The sequence below is a fragment of the Heliangelus exortis genome, chromosome 7, assembly GCF_036169615.1.
Source record: "Heliangelus exortis chromosome 7, bHelExo1.hap1, whole genome shotgun sequence".
In the NCBI taxonomy this organism is placed as follows: domain Eukaryota; kingdom Metazoa; phylum Chordata; class Aves; order Apodiformes; family Trochilidae; genus Heliangelus; species Heliangelus exortis.
Window position 1 is genome coordinate 11,491,587 of NC_092428.1, and position 22,504 is coordinate 11,514,090.

Here is a 22,504-nt window from a genome sequence, read left to right on the forward strand (position 1 = left end):
TTTTGCACCATCTGGCATTTTTTATGTTTCTAGTGATCACTAAAATGTGAGCTCAAACCAAACTATGGGATTAACCAAACAGTAGGATTAACAGATATCACAAAACTACACACAGCAATTGTATAGAAAATTACACTGCATTGCAAGGTCTGAACATCACAAAACTATGAATTAAAATTAATTATGGAAAATCCATGGTTTGTCACTTAAATGACAAAGTTAAACAGAAGATTTCTTGGGGAGTGACAAGCAATTTCAGAAGTGGAAACACATTGAAACTGCCATCCTTCTCTGGACATACAGCACTGTGTAGCATCACTTACCTACCATCCCATCTAGAATAGCTTTCTAATAACTTTTTAGTCCTAATTCTGTTCCTTTTAAAGGCAGAAGAAAGAAATTGGTGCATCAGACCTCCCAGCAGTATGATCTTTCTCCTTTTGGCATTCACAGAGCTGTTACCAAGAAATGGCAGACAACATAATAATTTTTTTTTTTTTTTTTTTTTTTGCTACAAAATGATTCATCATTGGTCTCTGGAGAGTACTTCTAGTGTGGTTTTGCCATACCATAAAAAGCTGCCTCAGTCCAATGATTTTCAGACTGTGCTATGTAGACCAATGGGAGCCCACAGACTGCATCAATTACTAAGAAATTACTGATAAAAGCAAGTGAATATATATTCTTCAAAAGTCTATCTGAGTGCCATTTCAATGGAGAAACACATCTTCCAGATCAATGAGTGAACAAATATCCTAATATGCCATTCCCCATCAGTAAACTCACAACCCACTGCAGAAACACAGCCTCTAAAGCTAAGCTTAACAGCATTGTATTATGTCCCTTCTCACCCTTCCAGAAACAGATGTTGTGAGAACCAGAGGTTTTATCAAAGTAACACAGGCAGTTGCTAGCAAAGACAGCAAAAGAAGCAGACAGCTGACCTTAAATTGTCTCCTCCTATTTAAAAAAAAAACAAAAAAGAAAAAAACAACAACAACAAAATCAAACTCCTATTTTTTTTCTTCCAAGCGTTTTTCTTGTAAAAAAGACATGGATGTCTGCTGTAAAATCACATTACTACACTGGAAGTGTCTGCACTTCTTCATGAATTCCTTAAACCCCTTCATTTTTACAGAACCCCCACTCTAGCTGAGTGTGTTTTCTCCAGCAGGATTTCCTTTCATCTGCACTAATTTAAATATTCAGACTTCTAGATGTAAGGGAAATAAAAGCTTCCAGCATGACTCAGTTCTAGGTTTTTCTTTGTTGGTTTTTCTTTGTCTCATTAAGATTCCTTCTGCCTATGCAATGCTTGGGTCACCCAGCTTTAATATGAGCATCTTCATTTACAGACATAAAATCTGCAAAAAATTTTTATAAGCCCCATGGTTTTTGTACCCCAGCTTAGATGAGACATTCAGGTTAACCTCAGACACACACAAGAAAGTCCCTCTGCCTGAACATGGGTCTTTACACAAGAGCTCATTTTACAAATAGGGAATCAGGTTCTGGTTCTGTTGGCTTCTATGCTATTTTGCTCTAACGTCAGCACAAGATTATCAGGCAACAAGATAACATATTGGTCATTTGCTTGTGTAAACAAAAAGTTCACAGAAAAAACACACTTAGACAAGTATAAGAATAATTTTTTTCAGTCATTTATTGCCAGATCTCACTAATTTCTATGCCAGCTGGCAGCTACAAAGGAGCAAGTGCAGTATTGCACACATTTGTCTGCAGTGTTATTTCCATGTTGCAAGAGGAAAATCCCAGTCTTTAGAAGCTATGACCAAACTGCACTTCCCCTGCAAATGGAGGAGGTGAGAACAGTACCAGAAATATATCTGATAAAAAACCTCTCCTCTTCCTTTTTGCATTTTGAACCATCTCTTCCACTTTTCATAACTGGTACTCTTGCCCCTCTATGCATTGTCTGTCATCACAGAATGCAAGCATGAGATATGTCTGCAAAGAAACTGGGTAAGAGTTCTTAAATTTTTTCTCCTCCTCAAAGAAATCAACTTCATAAAGGAAAGCTCTCTCTCCCTGTAGCCTAGCTACTTGCTTAAGCCCCAGATCATAAGCATACTGAGGTTTGATTACTGTTGAAACCTGTAAAGACGTAGATCTAACACCCCATTTGAAGAGGTTTTGAGATTCAGCAGCTGTTTATCACTTTTCCACACTTTCTCAAGCTCACTTACACCAACACAAAATCAGTGAAAACTTGTTACCACTTAAATTCGGTACCGCTTCATTCCGACCTAAATGGTGCTCCAGGTGTAGCACACTGGAAAGACAGACCCTGGGAGCAGGGTCAAGTTTAAGCAATGTGACAGCATAAAATGGGGGAGCATTATACACCTGGTCTTGTCTTTTTCCAGGAGAAAACTGAAGCTAGGTTTCTAACCACAAAAGTGTAAAGAAAAGATGGCATCTTTCAGTGAGTAAGAGAACATTTTGTAGCAATAGTACCAAAAAATCATTAGTCTTATCTATACTGAGCCAGTCTGATCTTAAAGTAATGGATGTAAATCAGGAATAAACCCATGGAATTATACTGAATTTGTACTTGGATAAATTATATGAATGCAGTTACACTATTGAGTCCTTAATTACACTTCATGGACATGGACTTCCTAGTAACTGGCTGGCACCCAGACAAAACCAGATGGAGTCAAATCTGGCCCATTAAACCTTGCCATAAATATATTACTTACACAGTAAATGTTACTGGACACAAAACAGAGATGGAAAAATTAGAAGGAATCCACCATCCCCTACTCAATGAAAGAATGTTAACTGTGCTCCATGTTCTAAAGCTTTTGTTCATTTATATTTTTAATGACTCAGTCAAAAAGATTCTATCATTGACCTTGGAAAGCTGTGTTACAATCCAGGCAGACTTCCAGTCTCAATTTATAGCTTCTGAACTCAAAGGCATAGTGAAACAGTTTAATCACTTTATGTTGTGAAAATAAATCTGGGGTGCAAGCCAGTGGTTGGCCTGCAATAACTCAAAGGTTTATGTTAATAGTAAATAGATATGTTCAACAGCACTAGCTTGGTAAGGATACAGTCTCCTGACATAAAAATCTCCCAAGAGATGACAACGAGTGTAATATGTTGATCTCAGCTGATAGCCTTAGACTCTCAGGCTTTTATCACTCAGATATGTTAAGATGCTGATACTTGTATTAATTGCCTTAGACATCATAATGGGAACTCAAAAAAAACTTCTGTCCAGCATGCAGCAGGCAAACACTGGACTATATTACCAATATGGTGGAAAACAGTAAGGACCATATTGAAATATCCTTTAGTCTTAGCTGGGAAATGAATGGTTTCTGATTATTCTCTACCTGAAAGAAAATAAAAGCAAATGAGGATCAGAGACAGGTCACAAAAACATCAGACAACCTTAAAAAATAGTATAAAAGAGAGAGATACATGCTCATTTGAAGAACATGTTGTCATAAGGTATCAAGAGCAAGCCCCCAAATAGATTTAAAAGGCTAATTAGATGAGCTTCAGTAACAATAGGCAGGAAACCACACACGCAGAGCAGTATAAACTCATCTGCTTCTGAGTTTAGGAAAAGCTTGAACCAAAGAAGGCAAAATAAAAATGTCTCCTGTGGACAGGCAATAGAGAGAATTTGGCACTCCCTTTAAGAAAAGAGCTGGAGCTGGCCCATGGAGAAACCTGTAGGGGACAGACAAGCTGGCTTAATGCAATGCAGCTCATGTGTGCCTGTGTCATTTTGTGAAGGAAGTTCCTCTAACTGCTGTTAGCAGAACAGAGCCTATCAGCCACAGCTGAAGTGTACAGATTCTATCTGCCAGTAGCCAACAGTAATTCAAATATCCTAGCTCTTCTCTTTAGTATACCCAAAATGTGAAAATCACAGGCTAAATTCTTCCCCCATCAGATCTGTACAGCTACTAAAGTCACACAGACCTCAAAAGCACACAGAGAGCAGTATCTGTGCTCTGTGCCTACCTGAAAATGTTGAAAACAGGTCATATTTTGACAAAGATCCAGGATGACCCAGGTAGAAGATACTTCAAAAATGGCAGAGCCTGGAACAGAATTCAGACAAACCGACCTTGAAGGTCATCTGTTTCCAACCCCCATGCATGGCAGGGACTTTGAGGAGGGGTCATCCACAATGTCTTTGGGAAACCTGTTGCAGAGTCTCACCACCCTTACACTGAAGAATTTCTTCCTAATGTCTAATCTAAATCTACCCTCTTCCAGAGTCTTAACTTCAAGTCCCTTTCAAAGCCAAGAGACTTTGGGGTAATAGGTTTTCTACTCCAACTCACAAATCTGGTAGTAGAGATGATTCAGATAATACATAGGAATAAGAGTCCACCAAAACTGCTAGAAACAGTAATTTCTCTTAGCAAATGATCTCTGATTTTTTTAATTCTCAAATTAATTTCTCATTCAATTGGGTGGTTGTTATTTTTGTATTTACATTGTACTGTATAGACACCAGCAAAGCAAATACAAGTGAAGAGAACTCCATTTGCAAAACAATAAATTTGTTAGTAACTCTGCATACTAATACTGCATGTGCATTCATTTCACTATTACATTTCCTCATAAATAGATTGACAAGGGCTAGGTTGAATTTTCAAAACTTACAATCCGCTTTAACTCTTGTAAACATTTTATATTTTTTTGCAAAGCATCTGTTATAAATTATTGTAAACACTGATTTTCTGTAAGAAAATAATGTAAACTCAAAAAGAAATGGATACAAGTGAACCATGTTCCCCATCTTTACCCAACCTGCCCAGTTGCTTGGTGACATCTGTCTGCACAGCTCTAATTGTGAGAAGTCATGTGTCGTGATAAGTGATGGCGTTCTTGGAAGTACTCGTGACAAATGGGACACGTCAGCTTCTCCTCTCGTCTCCTCTTGAACTGGGATTGAGTTGAGGAGTATTCCTTTTTGTGATGTGACCGCATGTGGAAGACTAAATCGGATGTCATACAAAAGGAGAGGTTGCATTTAGCACACCAGTTCTGGGCAGCCACCCCAAAGGATGTGAAAGTGGGGGGAAGAAGAGTCAAGGAAGAAGAGGAGGAGGAAGAAGAAGTGGTAGTTGTGTTTTGTAACTGTCCTGCTGCTTGCTTGGGCCACGGTTCTGAGGTATATGGAAAAACATTGCTCTGACTGATGTTTGTCTGCAGCATCTGAGCATTACACAAATCACTGACAAAGAACTTGGAATTGAGAAGAGTGCTGCAGCACATGATGTCTGTGGTGTCAATGAAGCCAGACAGATCCCCAAGGATCTTCGGTGAGTCTCCCATGGGATGAGAAGAATTTACTGCATTTCTTTCTGATAGACAACTACTGGGTTTGCTGAAAGCACTCTTCTGTTCTTGGGTTCTGGTGGGCCACACAAAAGAGAACGCACTACCAGAGGAGTTCAGCAACACTTCCTTTGATATGTGATCTTTACCAAGTGGGACCTCACCATCCTCCTGTTCTGGCTTCTTCAGTTTCTCATTCCTCAGCTTCTCCTTCATCCTCCTGACCTCAGTAAAAGCACTCTGCTTCTGCTCTAAAGCATCCTTTCTAGCTGACTGCCTCCCTGAATTAAGCTTCCAGGAAGAATCAGCTGATGCATGCCCAACTTCTTCCTTGACCCCACAGTTATGTTCCTCACTCAAATAATTGGTTTTCTCCAACAACACTGTTTTCCTGCTCCTGTTGTTTTCCGCATCCTCAGATTTTGCTCTCTTTTCTCTTGTGAAACCAAGGGCATCATCTTTACAAGCTGCCATTTTGACCTCTACATCCCTTGCCAGGCTGTGGAAATTGGTGGTCTGCTCAGCTAAGTTGCTCTTTTCAGGCTTAAGGTTCTGGAAGTTTCTCCATAACGGGGTGCTCTTCTCTGGCACACACAGGAAGCGGACATGGGAGAGATAGGAATGCTCACATTTAAACACTCGGTCACATCCCTGGCATCTCAACTCTGCAGAAACAGACCACAGATTATGAGTTTGGAAAAGTTAGAATAATGGGTAGATGCAGATCCTGATGCTGTCATTAACACAAACAACAAAAAAACCCCTTAAGGACTTTATGACAATTTGAAGCCTGAATTTTAATATAGGCTAACTGATAAATTCTCTATACCTAAGTAATAATGTTTTTTAGACCTGGACTCAAAGATTTTTACGCAAGTCTCTGTTTTCTGCATAAACTTTAATACCTTTAACACCTTTATTGCTCTCTACAACTACGTGAAAGGAGGTGGTAGGCAGGTGGGGGTTGGCCTCTTCTCTCAAGTAAGTAATGAAAGGCCTAGAGGAAATGACTTGAAGTTGCACCAGGAGAGGTTTAGACTAAATACTAGGAAGAATTCTTTACTAACAAAGTAGTCAGGCACTGGAACAGGCTGCCCAGGGAGGTGGTGGAGTCACCATCTGTAGCGAAATGAGGCAACCAGGTGCCACTAATTGCCAGGTAGTGGGCATGAGCTTGTGTTAAGCCCACCTGTGCCTGATTAGGGCAGGGCCCTACTGCGCATGAGCAGGACTGGGGGGCCAATAAAGCCAGAGGGAGGCCACTTTCGGAGCAGTAGTACTGATTCAGGCTGGTCAGCCCTGAGGGCAACAGACTCAGAGCACTATTTGTGAGTTTCTCCTGGAACACCTGGTTGGACCTTGGAGCCCCGTGCCCTAAAAGAGGTTTGTCTTGCCACAACCATCCCAGGAAGTACTTAAAAACCATATAGAGGCACTTCAGGACATGAAGGGCATGCTGATATAGATTTTTTTTTTTATTTTATTTTTTTTGCTTTTATTTTATCTGGGGGATGGGGATGTTGACCGTTTGACATTGTGACCTTCAAGGTCATTTCTAACCCTGGCAGTTGTCTAATTCTGTGATTCTGTATTTAATTCAGAACACACAGCAGTGTTTCAATGCAAATGATGTCAGGCATCACTTGAGGCCTGAGATACATAGAAAAGTTCATAAATGGTTTGAGTGGAACTACAAATTCATAGTATGTAGGCTCAGCCTACATATATACTACCTCACCTGGAGAGATCCAGGTAACTACAGGCCAGTCAGTCTCATCTCTGTGCCTGGCAAGATCATGGAGCAGATCCTCCTGAAGGCTCTGCTAAGGCATGTGGATAACAAAGGGGTGCCTGGTGACAGCCACACTTCACTAAGGGCAAGTCCTGCCTGACAATTTGGTGGCCTTTTATGATGGGGTCACAGCCTTGGTGAACAAAGGCAGAGCAACAGATGTCATCTGCCTGGGCCTGTGCAAAGTGTTTGACACTGTCCTGCATGACATTCTGGTCTCCAAACTGGAATGATATGGGTTTAATGGATGGATCACTCACTGGATAAGGAACTGGTTGGATGGTGAACCAAAGAGCTGTGGTCAATGGCTCAGTTTCCAAATGGAGATGTGAGATGAGTGCTGTTCCTCAACAACCAGTAGTCAGACCAGTGCTATTTAACATCTTTGTTGGTAATATGAACAGTGGAATCAAGGGCATCCTCAGCAAGCTGCTGATGACACCAAATTGTGAGGTGAAGTCAACACACTCGAGGGAAGGGATGGCATCCAGAGGGACCTTGACAGGCTTGAGAAGTGGGCTTGTGCAAACTGCATGAAGTTCAACAAGGCGAAGTGCAAAGTTCTGCACCTTGGGTCAAGGCAATCCCATGCATGAATACAGGTTGGGAGCAGAAAGGATTGCAGACAGCCCTTAGGAGAAAGACTTGGGGGTGGGAGTGGGTCTCTAGTGCACCACCCTCTGCTTGAAAGTAACAATGAGAATAGTATTGAAAACTTCAAATTTCTTCTTGCTCTATGCCTCCAGCTCAATCCCCAAAGTATAAGGTCTTTTCTCTTAGCTGATCATCTAAGGATATAGACAGGTTTTATTTTCTGTATTGCAAGCCTTGTAATACAAGAAGTTGCAGGCCCACTTCAGTCCCCAGTGGCCCCTGCAGTCAACAACTCAATACTTACCATTCTGGGGACTCTGAGCTTTTATCTCATTGAAACCCAAAAGGCTGGAAAGCTCCTCATCATACCAGACAAGCAGCTCTTCATTTTTGTTGATCTTCCTGGTAGAGCGATAATATAATTGGCTGTTTTCTAAGTAAGCTTCCAAGTTCTGTTCCTTTCTATTGGCAGCTGCTTGCACAAGTCTCATCCAAGGCAATCCTGTGGGACTGTGCACAGATGTAATGTCTACCTGTGAGAAAGGATACAAAAAAGGGAAGTTTCAGGTCTTGGGGCACCAAATAGAAGAACAAAGAACAAAGCCTTTTTTCTGCCTCACACATAACCAGTATGCCAAAACTGTGAGAACAATTCATATGCCATTGTGACCAAATAAAAAGTCATTATAGAGTGGAGGCTACCCTGGTGTGAATGCTGAGAGCTCTGGGAATGCAGCTCTACAGGAGGGAAGAGACACTGATGCTCATATGTAACGTTGTGTGGCGATGCCAGTGCTGGTACATCTGCCAGACTCCAGCTCACTCAAGGCAAGGATACTGTCCTCTGTCTGATGCAGGTTGTCCCATGGAACTGTGTCAGGTGAGGATCACAGAATTACAGAAAGTGTGCTCCTCTGTAAGTAGGGGTCTCAATCCCATGGGAAAATGGGATATGAATCGGAAGAGGTGCAAGTGCTATGGTCTTGGGGGGAAAGGGAAGTGAGAAGTGTGCAGACCCTGATTAGTGCAGTGTGAGCTCAGAAATGAACACGCTCCAGGCTGTTTCATGTGGAGTTTTTCACTGATATAAGAGGTTATGGATCTGGAGGTTTAAGAATCACCTTGGTTATTTTATTCATCAAACTGAGCAGACAACATCTACAGATGTCTGTGGTAGACAACATATATAACTTCGTCTAAATTACATTAAAACTAGATTTTAATAAATACAACTAAGAATCACTTATGTGATCTCTTTCCTTTTTCAGAAATAAAATTACATGTTCCTATTTCTACATTTGATAAATCAATTAAATTCATTTCAAGGTGTCTAAAGAGATAAAAACTGATCAGATGAGTATTTTTCATGAAATAATTCCTGAGAGTAGCAAGGCATTGATTTACTTTCAGTATGCATGCATTCAGAAATACAAAACAGATTAAGTTAAAAATTGTTGCTTAGGTTGCAAGGTCAGACACTCAGAAGTTAAAAAATAATATTAAATTTACTGATCAAATTATTTCCCCTCTGTGTGTATATTACAACATAGTCCTCGGTAACAAATACCCTTTTCTCCATAGGACTCACCTACACACATAAAAAAATCTCAACTGATCTTTGAAGTAGTAAGTCATTGTTTAGAAAGAAAAATTTTGGAAATTATAAATGTCTAATGACAACTATGATCTAAATTTCACCCCAAGCAACGTATAGCTCTGTTTTCCTCTAATTGCAGGATAGCCATTCATTGGTGTTTTGTATGAGAAGCAGTGTTTTGGCTATTTCTTTCTGGTTTAAACTCTCTCTGGCTATTACCTACTATGAAAAGTATTACTGTTTGAATACAAGAATGAAACATAAGGAACCATTAAGATAAGTTTTAATTAGTATAAGGGAGAAAATAAATTAGCATGCCCTGTAACTCATTCTCTCTAAAGGCCATGGTAATTAAAAATGATTGAGAAATACAAAATTCTGACAGTGACATAAGCACACCCCACACACAGAGTGGTTGTAACTAATACAGGCTGTCACTTATTAGTTTCTGTGTTATGCAAATACCAAGCTAATGCTCAAAGCAAAGTCAAAGAGAACACAGCTCCTCCAAGTCTTCTCAGGAAGAGCTGAGAGATCTTAAAGCTGGGAAGAAGTAAAGGACAGAATACAAGACCTGTGTGCTGTCAACTAGAAACATGCACCAGCTTTAGTTTTATCCTGTGTTTAGAGACACTATAAATCCTGCAAGTGCACCCTCTTCCAGAGACTGCAATCCCTCAGATGACCCCTTTGCACCTATATATGAGAGAAAAGCTTTGCAGCCCAACAGGGTCAATCACAACGGGGCTACAGAGGCAATTTGGCTTCCTTTAGAGAGGCTGCAGGAAAATGGAGAAAATAAGACTCTTCCTTGGAACCCAGAGTGAAACTCAAGGGGCAGAGGAACTCAGTGGTACAGATGGGCCCTCTTTGTAAGGGGTGGTTTGCTTTGCTTGGGAGAATTATCAGATGGAAAGAACCACCTGTACCACTGGCTGCCAAGGCCCTCTGTGCCTGAGCGTACAGATTGGCCCAAAGAGTTTAAGTCAGGGTTCCCAAGAAGACAAGTGAAAAAACATGTAAATCCCTTATGGACTAAACAACAAAACAGCTCCCACAACAGCTCCATCTTCCATATTATACATACTCCCTGGGATTTCTCTCCTCCAGAGAACAAGAATCTTATGAGAACCTGGACATCTACCAGACCCATGACAGAGCATGTGGAAAATTTGCTTGCCTCACATTGTAAACCACTCCCTCCCTGTCTTCATCGTGACCAATGGTGACTGAAATGCACTGCAAGACCCAGAAAGACAAGGCAGAAGGACAGCATGAGAAATATGCATTGTCCAAATTAAAATAGTATGATAAACAGTGGATAGGCAGCAAAAAAACTTGGGAACTAGAACTGGACTTAACACTCCATCCCACTCTTGGGCTTTCTGACTTTCCTTACATAACAATTCTTTCTGCTTCACAGACATACCTGTAGGGCTTCTCCACAGTGACTGAAAAGTGCAGCTGTCACACAGACATATCTAAAGTAAGTTTAGATGTACTAATTAGTCCATGTAGTAATAGCAGTAAGTTGTGGCTGCCTGAAGAGTGTGTGGACCAGTTGCCTGATAGGTTTCTTCTATAGTTCATACAGCCTATGCCAACTGAGCCAAATGGGTTGATGCTTGCTTAGTTCATCAACAAATGCTGCAAATGTATCACCTGCATGAATAAGTGCAATGCCAGTCTTCCCTCACTGCTCTCTTAAGGCTGTAAGGCCTCCTGATAAGCCTCCATTGTCCTTTGTAAGGACAAAACATGAGCATGAAGCTTTTAAACTACTTATCCCTCTTTCCTCCTGTTCCCAGTCAGTACTAAAGCAGGTCAGCCTCAGCACAGAAGTGGGACTTTGTGTTCTTCCTGCAAAGGTAACAGGTTTCACTAAGGTCCATCCAGACCTCATAAAACAGAAATGCACTGGATACTTCTTGCCTTTAGGGATCTTTTAGTTGTGCTGAACAAAACAAAAATCTGCCCCTTGGCAAAATTACCTTCTCCAGGAGAGTTGTAGCCCTTTTTGATATGAGTAGCATACAAAAAAACAAAAACAAAAACAAAACCAGCATTAAATATTGTTTTTTCCTACCTTAAATACATACTGGATGTTCCGTCTATCAGAACACTTGAGAGCAATAAAAGCTACTGTGTCAAGCAGGGTGTTCTGGAGCATGCAAGGTCCAAAAACAACTTCTTCAGGAATATCTTGTGTGGTACGAACAGTAGCCAATATGTCTGGAAAATGGTGATGCAGAAGTTTGTTGTCACTTGTAGAAAGGAGTTTAGGCAAACAGGTAAGTTCCATCATAAACCTGTAAAAAACAAAGAAATCACATTTGGAATGGAGATGGAAATGGGAAGGGGCATCACTACTTATAATATAAAGGCTTCCAGGAGCTGTCAGTGAATTTTAAGAATGTGCCTAGATATTTTTGGTTACCAAGTTTACAGCTTTATCCAGTTCAGAAAGAAAATAATGAGTTTGCACCAAAACAAAGACTTCTAAATTCTAAATTATTTCTAAACCAGTCAATAACTCTTTTCTGGAACAGGCAGAAACTCCAGGATTTCAACTTCTATTACATAGCTCTCTCTATTGCCAGGAGTAAGAAGCTTTGGGAACAAGCAGCAAAATGTTCAGTCAGTAGAATTAAGCAGTTTCTTGTTCAGCATATTCTCAGATAACTTTCTTATTTAATATTGGTGGTTTGTAGAAGTGTGAAGAAAGGTTGAGAGTGAGAACAACAGGGGAAAAAAGCAAATACTTTTTGAAATGCATTTTGAAAAAAGCCACACTTTTTGACTTGAAGAACAGCATCAGTCTAGTTTCTGGTTAAGCAAGTAGAAAAACAGGAATAGCCTGAGTCCTGATTCTATCCAGCCTGAATACACAAAATCTCTGGAGAGTGACAAAAGGATTATTTTCATCCCATCTCAAAATATATGTGAGATCTTACTTACCTGATGTTAGGAAAATCAAATCAGATTGTAACTCTTTGGTGATACTCTTAGCAAAAGCTTTGTTAGCAGAGATTACTGTCTTTAGAGAATTAATTTTCCTCCCTTAAGTGGAGAATATTACATTTTTCAGAGCAGAGGTGGTTTCTTCAATGTGAGCCACAATCTGAGAACCCTGTATGCAGGGAAGAGGCAAGTTTGAGTTATTTGTTTTTCTCAGCTTTTCTAGGTTTTTAATACAGATATTACCATCTCCAGTTCCTAGCTGGAGGTCATGGAAAACACTTCATTTACACAGCCAGGAGGTGGATCAGGTCTATTAGCTAGAGAAAATTAAAGAGAACAGCAACAAGCCCTGAAGAGGCTTGTCCTAATAAACACTGAGATGGAAGAGCTGAAGATCCAGTCTAATCTTTCTCACTCTCTGCCAACAGAATTGACTGACTCATGACTTAAACTGAAGTGATATAAAGTGCTCAGGAGAGTTGCACTGATTTGCACAGTTGCACTGAGTTGCACAGTTTCTAAATCAGTATAGTTAGTTCAGTGTTTCTTCCTGGTAGGTAAGGTCTAAGGCTCAACCTTGAAAATATTGAAATACATGGTTATATATGCACTAAATAGTAAACATCAGATGCAGTCAACCAAGGTGAAGAGTGGGAGGTAGAGAGGTAAAAAAAATAGGTCAGATGGTTTGCCAGAGATTAGTTACTAAGAGGAGGATAGAATAGGTCTCTCCTCTCTGTTAAAGATGAGTTTCATTATCTGGTTTCACAATAGTAACCTAGGGTTACTATTGGTATGAGAAAAAAAAATTGTATGAACTATGTACACTTGTGCAGTATATAGGATCTGTCTATTTACGTACAACATATTAATATGTATATGTGTGTTTCCATTTAAACTATGGTGATTTTTAATAAACTGAAACAGTCGTGGCATATTTATTTTGAAGAATGCCAAAATTTAAAGTTAAAAATAATTGAAAAATAAATCTGAGATCTAAAGTCCTTCAAAATCTCTCTAAGGAAAAGTTTAGAAATAATTATAAACTGAGACGGTTCCTTTTCTGAAGAATTCACATTCAGGAAATACCTGATCTCTTCTGACATTTTTTTACCTACCAACTTATGATCCTAGAAGGCAACTGCCCTTACTAAGATTTGTCTTTCTGAGAAGTTCATCTGAATTTCTCTATGTAAACTGTGAAAGTGCTAACTCTGGAAGAAACAGGAATTCAGGGCCCTCAAAGCTGAGTTTTCAATGGAGAAGGATGCTGGATTTGAACACAAAACACTTCTTCCAGAAGATGGTGGGTGCTACCTGAGTGCTGTCACTCTCTTCCTACAGAAATTTAAGGCAAAGCACAGATACCAGGGCACCAAGAAACCCAGCTGGCTACTGCTGCCTGGTACTTTCCTCTGTATTTCAGCAGCTTTCTAAACAACTACTTTTAAGACCAATCCTAGCAAGAACCATTTCTCTGAAGACTGAAAATGTGTGGAAACCAAGAACAACTGTAAGAACTACAAGTAACAGCATCACCTAGTGATATCTACCTTAAATATATCCCAGAGAAAGATTCACAAAGGGGCAGGACATGCTTTGGCACTGTTGTCCTCCCTCTTTCTCTGTTTTTTTTACCTGCAAGTTGGAAATATACCACCAGCTCCCAGAGCATACACAAAACTCAGAAAGTTCTTCTGCCTCCTTGGTGAACGTCCCAACAGCTGCAAGCAACGTGTGTGCACCTTGCTGTGCTCCCTGCTCCCCTGCCCCAAATCCTGAATACAGAAGAGCTTCCAAGCTTACACAAACCCATAGGGAAGGGCAGGAAATAGTCCCCTGGACACAGGAATCTCTGCCTGTAAGCCTGTCCCCCCAGCCTGCCTGCAGGCTGATCCTGCCTTCTGGGGAGCAGAAGCAAAGTCATCACTCATCATTAGTAGCACCACCCTATAGCAAAGGTATCAGGGGAAAATAAATCAATACTTAGTTTCCAGCAAATAAATCACTATGTGCGTATCTTCAGTTCCATTCAATTATTCTAGACAGATGGGATGGGTGAAATGTAGTTTAATAAGATATATCTGATATTTTCTAACTAACATATCTTTCCTCTATCTAAACTCAACCATCTCTCAAACTCAACATGCTATTACAGATAGGCTTTTTCTAAGTGATTTTTGAATTTGTCAAAGATCTGTGACAGACAAACAAATCCCCCAAATCTACTGGCATAGCTGCCAAAGTCTCTCAGTGACAGCTATGGTCACATTCAACTCCTTCATAGAGGAGTCAACTTTGAGAAAAGTTATGAAAAGCCCTATAGTGTGTGTACACGGCTTGCTGTGGTCAGTCTTGCTCCAGCAGCTCTCCACAAGCGCAGATCAATCCCTTCAAATAATTTGTGGAATGCACCATCTAGTGTAACATCTCAGTATAACAGGGTCCTGAGAAAAGGCGAGAGCAGGACAGCCCTGCTGTGTCACGGGTGTTGACAGCCTGTTCTGTTACCTGAGCTTCTGAGCACAACGTCAGACAGGAATCACTTCTCTCAGGAGGGTGTTATTCTTTCTCTCTGCTATTCTCTGCTCAAACAGGAGGTTCATAGAGTTCATAGGTTCACTGTTCATAGAGTCTGGTCAGGGTTATGTAAGGGAGGAAGTAAAAATTCAAAAGATTCTCTATTGAAACAGAGAAGGCAGGCTGAAGATGTGCTGCTGGTACTCGGAGAGGATAGTGCTGGTACTTTACAACATATTTAAAAAGAAAAAGGGGATTGTTTTTCTAGAGCCTCCAAATAACATGAGAAAACTCTTCCCCCTGCATGGATGAGATTTCTGCTCGTGTTACAAGGGCAAGTTCATCAGCTGACAGGTAACAGCGAGCAGACGTGACTGCACTGCTTCTAAACATGAGATGCTACTTTGGCAAAGGGATGTGCTAAATCTTGTGGGCTTTCCAACCTGGGCTAGCACTCACTCTGAGATCTCCATAGCAAAATACAGATTCATCTATGGGACAGTTCTGGAGCAAGTCCTGCCTCCTGGGCAGGTACAGCATGGTACATGGTTCTATGGTAGCCAGAGCTCTTATCTTGGAGAACTGAAATGCTGACCTCCTCAAAAGTAAAGACTGAGTGTTGAAAGACGACTTGAGAGGAGAGAGAGAGAATGAACAGATTCACTTTCTGAACACTCCTATGGAGAAAAGGAAACACAAGAGAGGAGCTGGAGGTGAAATGACCATAGACAAGAGGAGTATGAGGTGAAGAGGAGCTAAGAATCTTTAAAAGCTTTACTGGCATCACTGCAATATTATGGCTAGATTATGCAGCATAAAAGAGGGTACCCAAACACACAGAGACGACCAAAGCAATTTGCTTCTACATGGCAGACTTTCTAAAATCACTTTTTAATGGTTGTTGCTGTTAGAGAACCTTAAGAGGCTGCGCAACACTTTTTAAGTTTCCTAACATAGATTTTACCTTTCTTCCATGGATACGAGGATGGTGGTGTCTAGAAAATGCTTCCAGAGGTGCCATTTCAGTAAAGTACAGGGAAGTTCAGCAGATCCCAAGCCTAAGTCTGCCCTGTGCTTCTTCCCTAGTAAGTACAGTAAAATGCCCATTGACACTCTACACCATTCCAGTACTTGAACTCCTGTTTCTGAATCCAGTCCCAGTTCAAACTCACATCTTTGACAACAAACTTCATAATCTGAGCAAATTCATACTTACTGAGAATCCAGAAATGGCATCATAATGAGGGATGGAGAAGGTATACCAGACTGCTTAGCATTCAACTGACAGTAGGAGGTGAATTGCTTCATGGTGAGCAAAGGACAGAGAAAATGATAACAGCAAATTCTCCAAACCTACACTTAACTAATTATTCTTGTCTTATGTTATTGATTTCCACACTAGCTACTTTCTTTAAGAAGTAATAATTTTTCTGTGCTCTTATTTCTTACCGATTCACTAGCTGCCATACATCTCACTAGTTTACTCTTCTGCTTTATAGCAAAGTTTACAGAACTCATAATCATCTTTTGAAGTTCGTATCTTCAGCTCTGTATCATGCAGGCAATGACATGTGTGCCTCTAACTGCCACCACTGGAGTGCCATTGCCTCCTAGAGAAAGGATCCCCCTCATGCAACATAATCCTTTTGTTCTAGCTCATGTTCTGCATAAGCAGTTCCCATCCCTCTGGGTTCACCCATACACACCTCTGATCAGGTGACATAAAGGACATATTTATAGTGCTTTAGTAGCAGATCACTTGTTAGATGATGGGTACTCTCTATATTCTATCTGTCACAGATGCAAACTCTTCATACAGATGAGTTTAGGAACTTGCTGTTTAACAGACCCCTCACCCCCCAGAGAGTATCTGATACATGAACACCTCTCCCTGAGTGGTAAAAATAAATCCTGAATGCAATTGCAACCTATTTCCTGAATCTATTAGATTACAAGCTGAGAAGGTCTTTTTAAAAATGAAAACTTTAAACAAGCCATTTCTTTTAACTCACTGCCACTGCAAGACACCATCTGTGCTTGAGCTTGGGGACAGGTCTGGGAGATGTTTCCTTTTGGCCATGAAGTGCACATCTTCTGCTGAAAATCTCATGTATGTGAAGAAAATTGTACCAGTGTACACGAAGAAGACAGGTAAATACAGTTATGTGCTGCTATTCCCATCTTGTTTAAAATGAACAAACCCAACTGTGGATTTGCTACCTGTCAGACAGACATTATATCCCATATTGTATACAAAAGTCTTGGATTAACTTGGAAAGGAAGTAGGGAAGGAGTTACTGTTGATTTTAACAAAGAAACCTAGTCGTGTGTCACTTATTTCTGAGTCTCAAGTTTAGCAACCTGCCCATCTTTGAGAAACAGCCCATGGATACTATTTCTTAAATTCTTAAGCTCTGAGTTCGTATGGTCTTCCATTTTCCTATTTTCACTGGTGGCAAATTTGAATTCCAGCAATCATCCTTCAAAGAAACAAGAGAGGAGCCCTTTCCTGGCAGTGAGCCACTTCCCACCCAGGTAGTTACAAACAACCCAACTAATACTTATAAAAAGTTGAGATTATAATAGAAGTTGCATAATAAAAGACTAATACAAAAATAAAAGACTGCAAGTTTTTGTTATGCAGAGCTATGACTGGGGCACACAGTGAATATATCTGTTTCTCATAGTCCTTGATGTGCTGCTGCTCTGAACACACCCCCTGTACTCCTGGGACAACTGAGACTCTGCAGTAGCCTGAGCGAGGCATCTGGAGAGAAGCAGAAGGAAAACCACAAACTATTCACCAAGGAGGAAATGGCTGACTGCAGAGACAAACTGAATCTAAAGGCAGTGGAATAAAACTAGGACAGAGTTAGCCTAGATTTCCAAATTACTGGTAAAAATTGTTTTCCTTTGGCATTTCAGGCACTCCCAGCTTCCTTTGACCACACCTTCCTGTACAGCAGCTGTACAACACTGACCTGCCAAGCCCCTAGAAATAGTCAGTAGAAACAGGGAAATTCACTGCCTATCATTCCCTGAAAAGATCATGAGGCAGCTCAAAGTGAAGAGCCTAGAGTCTACCTGGAGCTTCCAGGAACTGGCCTCTTTCAGGAATGTGAGTCCATTCCGGAGTGGTTTGCTGCAAATTAGAGACCTCTGAGATTAAGGGGTGCTCACAACCTCGTTGTTATACTGTCATGATATTTTCAGGGAGAAATCCTCCAATTCTTCCTGTTAAAAGGCTCTGTGGTCTTCAGAGTGTCTTTCATCACCTGAAACTCCCCATACATACAATATGAGCTGACAGTTCTTGATAAACCATCATTATATCTTGGCTGGATATCCAGACTACTGAATCATGAAGCTGCCAAATCTCTTTAATATGAACAATCTTTCAGACTTCAGTGGGAATAGTGAAGAAGACAGAGCCAAAACCCTTACTTGGAAATTAGTAAATACCTCAAGCTCCACATTTGCATTAAGCAAATCTTGAGAAATACAGGAGCCATTTGAAGATAAAAACCTCTAAGTTTCTTATTTCCTCTGAGAACAGGAAAAGCTGACATGAGATCTCTCCTGATGCTGCCTCTCTGAAGTAGATAAGGATTGAATCACTTCTCCAACATCACAAGAAGGATGCAATTTCCACTCTTCACCTGAAGCCCAGGAACAAAAAGCCTGAGACTGTCAGATCTTGGTTTATGAGAAAATAATTGAGATTTGTACAAGTCCTGGGAGAGTCTAGCCTAGCCTCACTAGGTTTTAATGTCACTTATGAAACAGAGAAACATTAAAACAGAGGGCACTGAGGGCTCTGTTCCACACCTCCCATTGCTTGAACACAAGAAATTAACTGCACAGACTGAGAGGGCTCTTATGTTTCAAGCTGGACAATGAGCAATAGTATACCATGCTGCCCTAAATTGAAACAATTAAATATTTTTATTATCTGCTGCCTCAGTGATTCACACGAAGTTTGTTTGACACACAAAATGTCAATAGTCCTTTCCAGTCAGGTTGGCACCAGAGGCAGAATCAGTACTTCTGTCTAGCATTGCATCTGAACAAACAGACTCTGATGGATGGTACTGGCTTCTACAAGTCTTTCATAAACCAGGCATTCCACCTGTGGAAAACCAGGAACTGGCTACACCTCTTCAGTCTGCTGCCTTTCAAAGGTTTCAAGTTTTGTGTGCAGAGCACTTCACTGAGGTGGTCACTGGGCTACTGCTGTTCTGTCTAATGGAAGCATTACCATTAGCCACCACTTTGCTCTTGTGAGTTCAAGGCCTAAGTCCTAAAAAAAGAGGATTACTGTATGATAAAGGGAGCATGTTTCAACTTTTCATCCAGGACTGAGGATTATCAGACTGTAAATATTACGAATTACCAGCATTGAAGCTCCAGAGTACCTGCAGTACACGGTATGGATATAATTCAGTTCAGAGCACACAGTATCTCATATTCCAGATCTGAATTGTGCTACTGGTCACCTCAGAAACTGGGTCTGGTTTCTGCTCCTGCCACTCTGGCATTGTTCACTGTTTTACAGTACACATAATGCCTCAAAATGTCACAGGAGTTTTGAATTTTGCAGGGAACAAGCAGGAAAGGAGAGAAAGCAGATGTAAAAATGCCCCTACATTTCTCACACACACAGAAAGCATAGAACAGACACCTATTTTAAAGCAACAAAGTTGTTCCATGAAAGGGGGAATAGAGAAGGCAGCCGTTGATCTGTTAAAGTAGTGTAAGAAGGTTCCATGTCACACAGATGTGTGTATCCACTTTCAGAAAAATCCTTGCTTGATTTAAGCAAACAGGAGTCATAACAACTTGTGCTAACACACTTGATCTCACACAGATTTGTAAACTTGTTCCTTCACCCAGGCATCCATGCAGACAAAACCACCATTGCCTTCATGTAGCCACAGAAAACAGACCAAAAAACCAAACAACCAACACAACCCAAATACAACAAGTCTGAAGCTAAATTTGTAACTTGTGAAAAGTCACAATTTTTCCTCTCTCCCCACCCAGTTCACACTGTTTCTCCTTTTCACAAATTAAAAGGAAATGTGTTATCTGATGTTCAAGATAAGGTACATTCTTGTTTAGCAGTCCTGCTTATTAATTTTAGTAGTTCTCCATTTACAAAACATTGTATCTGTTCAAATGTTTCTTTCTGACAGGAAATTAATACGTGTGTGTAAGCATATACATATGTAAATGTATACATATACATACACATACACATATACATACACATATACATATACACACATTGATGCATTTCACAACTAACTATATGTATACATACACATCCAGCTATTTAATCTTTTGCAGTTTTGCAAGTTCATAATCTGTATTTGAAAAGAAATATTTTAAAACCCAAGAGCAGTCACTGTTATATGGTTTCATATGGTTAATACTGGAGATCTCTTCAACAGTACTAAGGAACATTAGTTTATATTAATCTTATTTGCATTCATGTTTAACTTACTAATTACTAAGCAACTTACTATGCTTACTACATCATGTCAACTCCAATAACAGCAAGCCAATGAACTGAGGAACACACTATGTAATTTGTGAGGACAGCATTAACAACTTATTTTAGATTACAATGAAGAAAAGAAACCTTTTAATGGGAAGTAAATTTTGTAAATTAAAGTAGATCTGACCTGAAAGTATTTGTTTCCCAATAAAATACTTTATTCCTTGACCTGCTGTCTATGAATAGCATTTGCAAGCAACATACGGCTGTGTTGTAGGAAAATTGTATTAACTCATTCACAGTATTACAGACATTGAAATATCCACAAATGACATATGAGATTTCTGAAGCCATTTCTGCTTCAAAATCTTCTGCACTAATGCATTTTTGTATTTTCTCATCTGGTTATATTATGTTGAGACAGTAGATGCTTAAACAATATTTTGACTTCACATCAATATTCCTGTGGCTATTAAGGTATTTTTTTTCTATAAAAGGGCATTTCTATGGAGTTCTACAAGGCAACTCTACAATACGTAATAAATTTGTTTTTTCAAAGAGCAGCTTATGCTTTTGTGCAATTTTACACATTAAGAGAAATAAATCTTAAATTTAAAATTCCTATTGCCAAAATAAATCTAATACCAATTATATTTAACAAATGGCAACACGAGTTGTCAAGCACTAAATTTTGCATTTTTAAAAGCCCAAAATAAGGGATAGCTTCTTAGTAATAATTTATTAACTGAATTTTATGTGTGAGTGCAAGTGCTTTTTATTTAAGAAAAACTATATAAAAATAAAAAACTAGTTTCAGATAATGTCTTCCATGACGTTTTTATTGACATTTTTTCCAACAAGTAGCTGTCTGATCATGGAATAAAGATATTAAATTGCTTAAGACATTTGTAGTGGACTGAATTCCTACAGAAACCTTTTCATGGAAGGATTTGCAAATGTTCAGATCGATGTGACATTTGAAAGTGACAACAATAGCAGCTAATATCCTTCTATTAGATACAAATAGAGACTAACAACGTGAGATGTTCCAAAGAAAGGTCATAAATTTCTTAAAAACAATTAGACCCTAAGAACCTAAACCTGCCTCGGTGCCCCGATCACCTGCCGAAGTTGGAAAGATGAGGAGAGCTGCAACCAATGAAAAGGGCAAGTGATGCTCCAGAGGTCTCAGGGAGAGAAGAGGAGCCGAGAGGCAGGAAAAGGGTTCCCACCTTCGGGATTGTCGAGGGGGCCGTCTCCCCCCCCAGCCTCCCTCAATCCCGCCCTGAACGACAGCACCCGCTGCCCGGAGGGCTCTGCCCGAGACCCCTCGGTGCTGCATTGAAGCGGCTGGTGACAAGGTGGAGATGAAGCACCGGCCACCACAGGGCCATGCCGGCTCCCCGACTGCTCCCCGGCAACTCCCCCCGGGGCAACCCGGCCCAGGGCATGGCGATCCCCAGCACTGCCGCGGTGCTCTGGCTGGCGGGAGCTCTTCTCGGGCTGCCCGTGCGTCCCCGCAGCCCCCACGGTGCGCACCGGCCACCGCCACGGCCCGAAACGCCGCGGTTCCTCGCCACCACCCTTACCCGCTCCGGGATGGCAGCGCAGCGCTCCGCGGCCGCGCAGCCTGGGTGGGCGGGCTGGCTGGAGGGAGCGAGGGAAGACGCGGTGCCGACCGCTTAGTCGTGAGCTGCCCGTGCTCTGCCGGTAGCAGGGCGGCCGCCCCGCCGCTCCGGTTCTCCCCTCCGGGCACGCCCCCTGAGCCCCAGCGGCCCCCGCAGTCCATGCCCCGCTCACCTGGGGGGCACCCGCTGCAGGGTGTCGGCGGATAGGGGCTCTCCGGCACTGGGTCCCCGCTGTGCCCCGTCTTCCCAATGCTCAGGGCGAAGCCCTGTCCCGAGGTCCCGCTAGGGCAGCGTCCCCGAGGAGCCCTCACCCCACCGCCGGGGCCGCCCGACCCCCAGAGAGCCACGCCAGCAGCCCCCCGCCGCTGCACCGCCCCGGCACGGCGGCATCCTCCTCCCCCGTCGCGGCTCCCCGCCCAGAGCAGACCCCGGGAAACGCCTACCCGCATCTCCTCCCCGCTGGCTGCGCCGCCGGCACCGAGCTGTGTCCCGCTCCTGTCCCCTTAGCCCGGAGGCCGCGGCCGCCCCTGGGGGGAGTAGAGCCCTTCCCGAGGCAGAAGCCACACCCGGAGCGGCTG

At 41.5% G+C, this 22,504-nt stretch overlaps 1 protein-coding gene across 2 annotated transcripts; it reads right to left on the minus strand.

The window, feature by feature from the left end:
• Nucleotides 1–1,641: 1,641 nt before the first annotated feature.
• Nucleotides 1,642–22,504, minus strand: ZNF488 (zinc finger protein 488). Of its 2 annotated transcripts, none has more exons than XM_071748808.1 (4): nt 22,099–22,339; nt 11,404–11,626; nt 8,025–8,253; nt 1,642–5,999 (listed from the first exon to the last, which is right to left on the minus strand). In XM_071748808.1, the coding sequence occupies exons 2-4, from the start codon at nt 11,620–11,622 to the stop codon at nt 4,840–4,842; spliced, it is 1,608 nt and encodes a 535-aa protein (XP_071604909.1). In that variant the 5' UTR covers nt 11,623–11,626; nt 22,099–22,339; the 3' UTR covers nt 1,642–4,839. The 2 variants fall into 2 exon arrangements, with proteins under 2 accessions (XP_071604909.1, XP_071604908.1); XM_071748807.1 differs by lacking the exon at nt 22,099–22,339 and adding an exon at nt 22,370–22,504 and having other exon boundaries at nt 1,649–5,999.

Coding starts and splice junctions, on each gene's coding strand:
- ZNF488 (XM_071748808.1), bottom strand. CDS start 11,622: ATGATGGAACTTACCTGTTTGCCTAAACTCCTTTCTACAAGTGACAAC. Junction 8,254..11,403: donor ACATCCAGTATGTATTTAAG/GTAGGAAAAAAC, acceptor CCTTTCTCACAG/GTAGACATTACATCTGTGCA. Junction 6,000..8,024: donor AGCTCAGAGTCCCCAGAATG/GTAAGTATTGAG, acceptor CTGTTTCTGCAG/AGTTGAGATGCCAGGGATGT.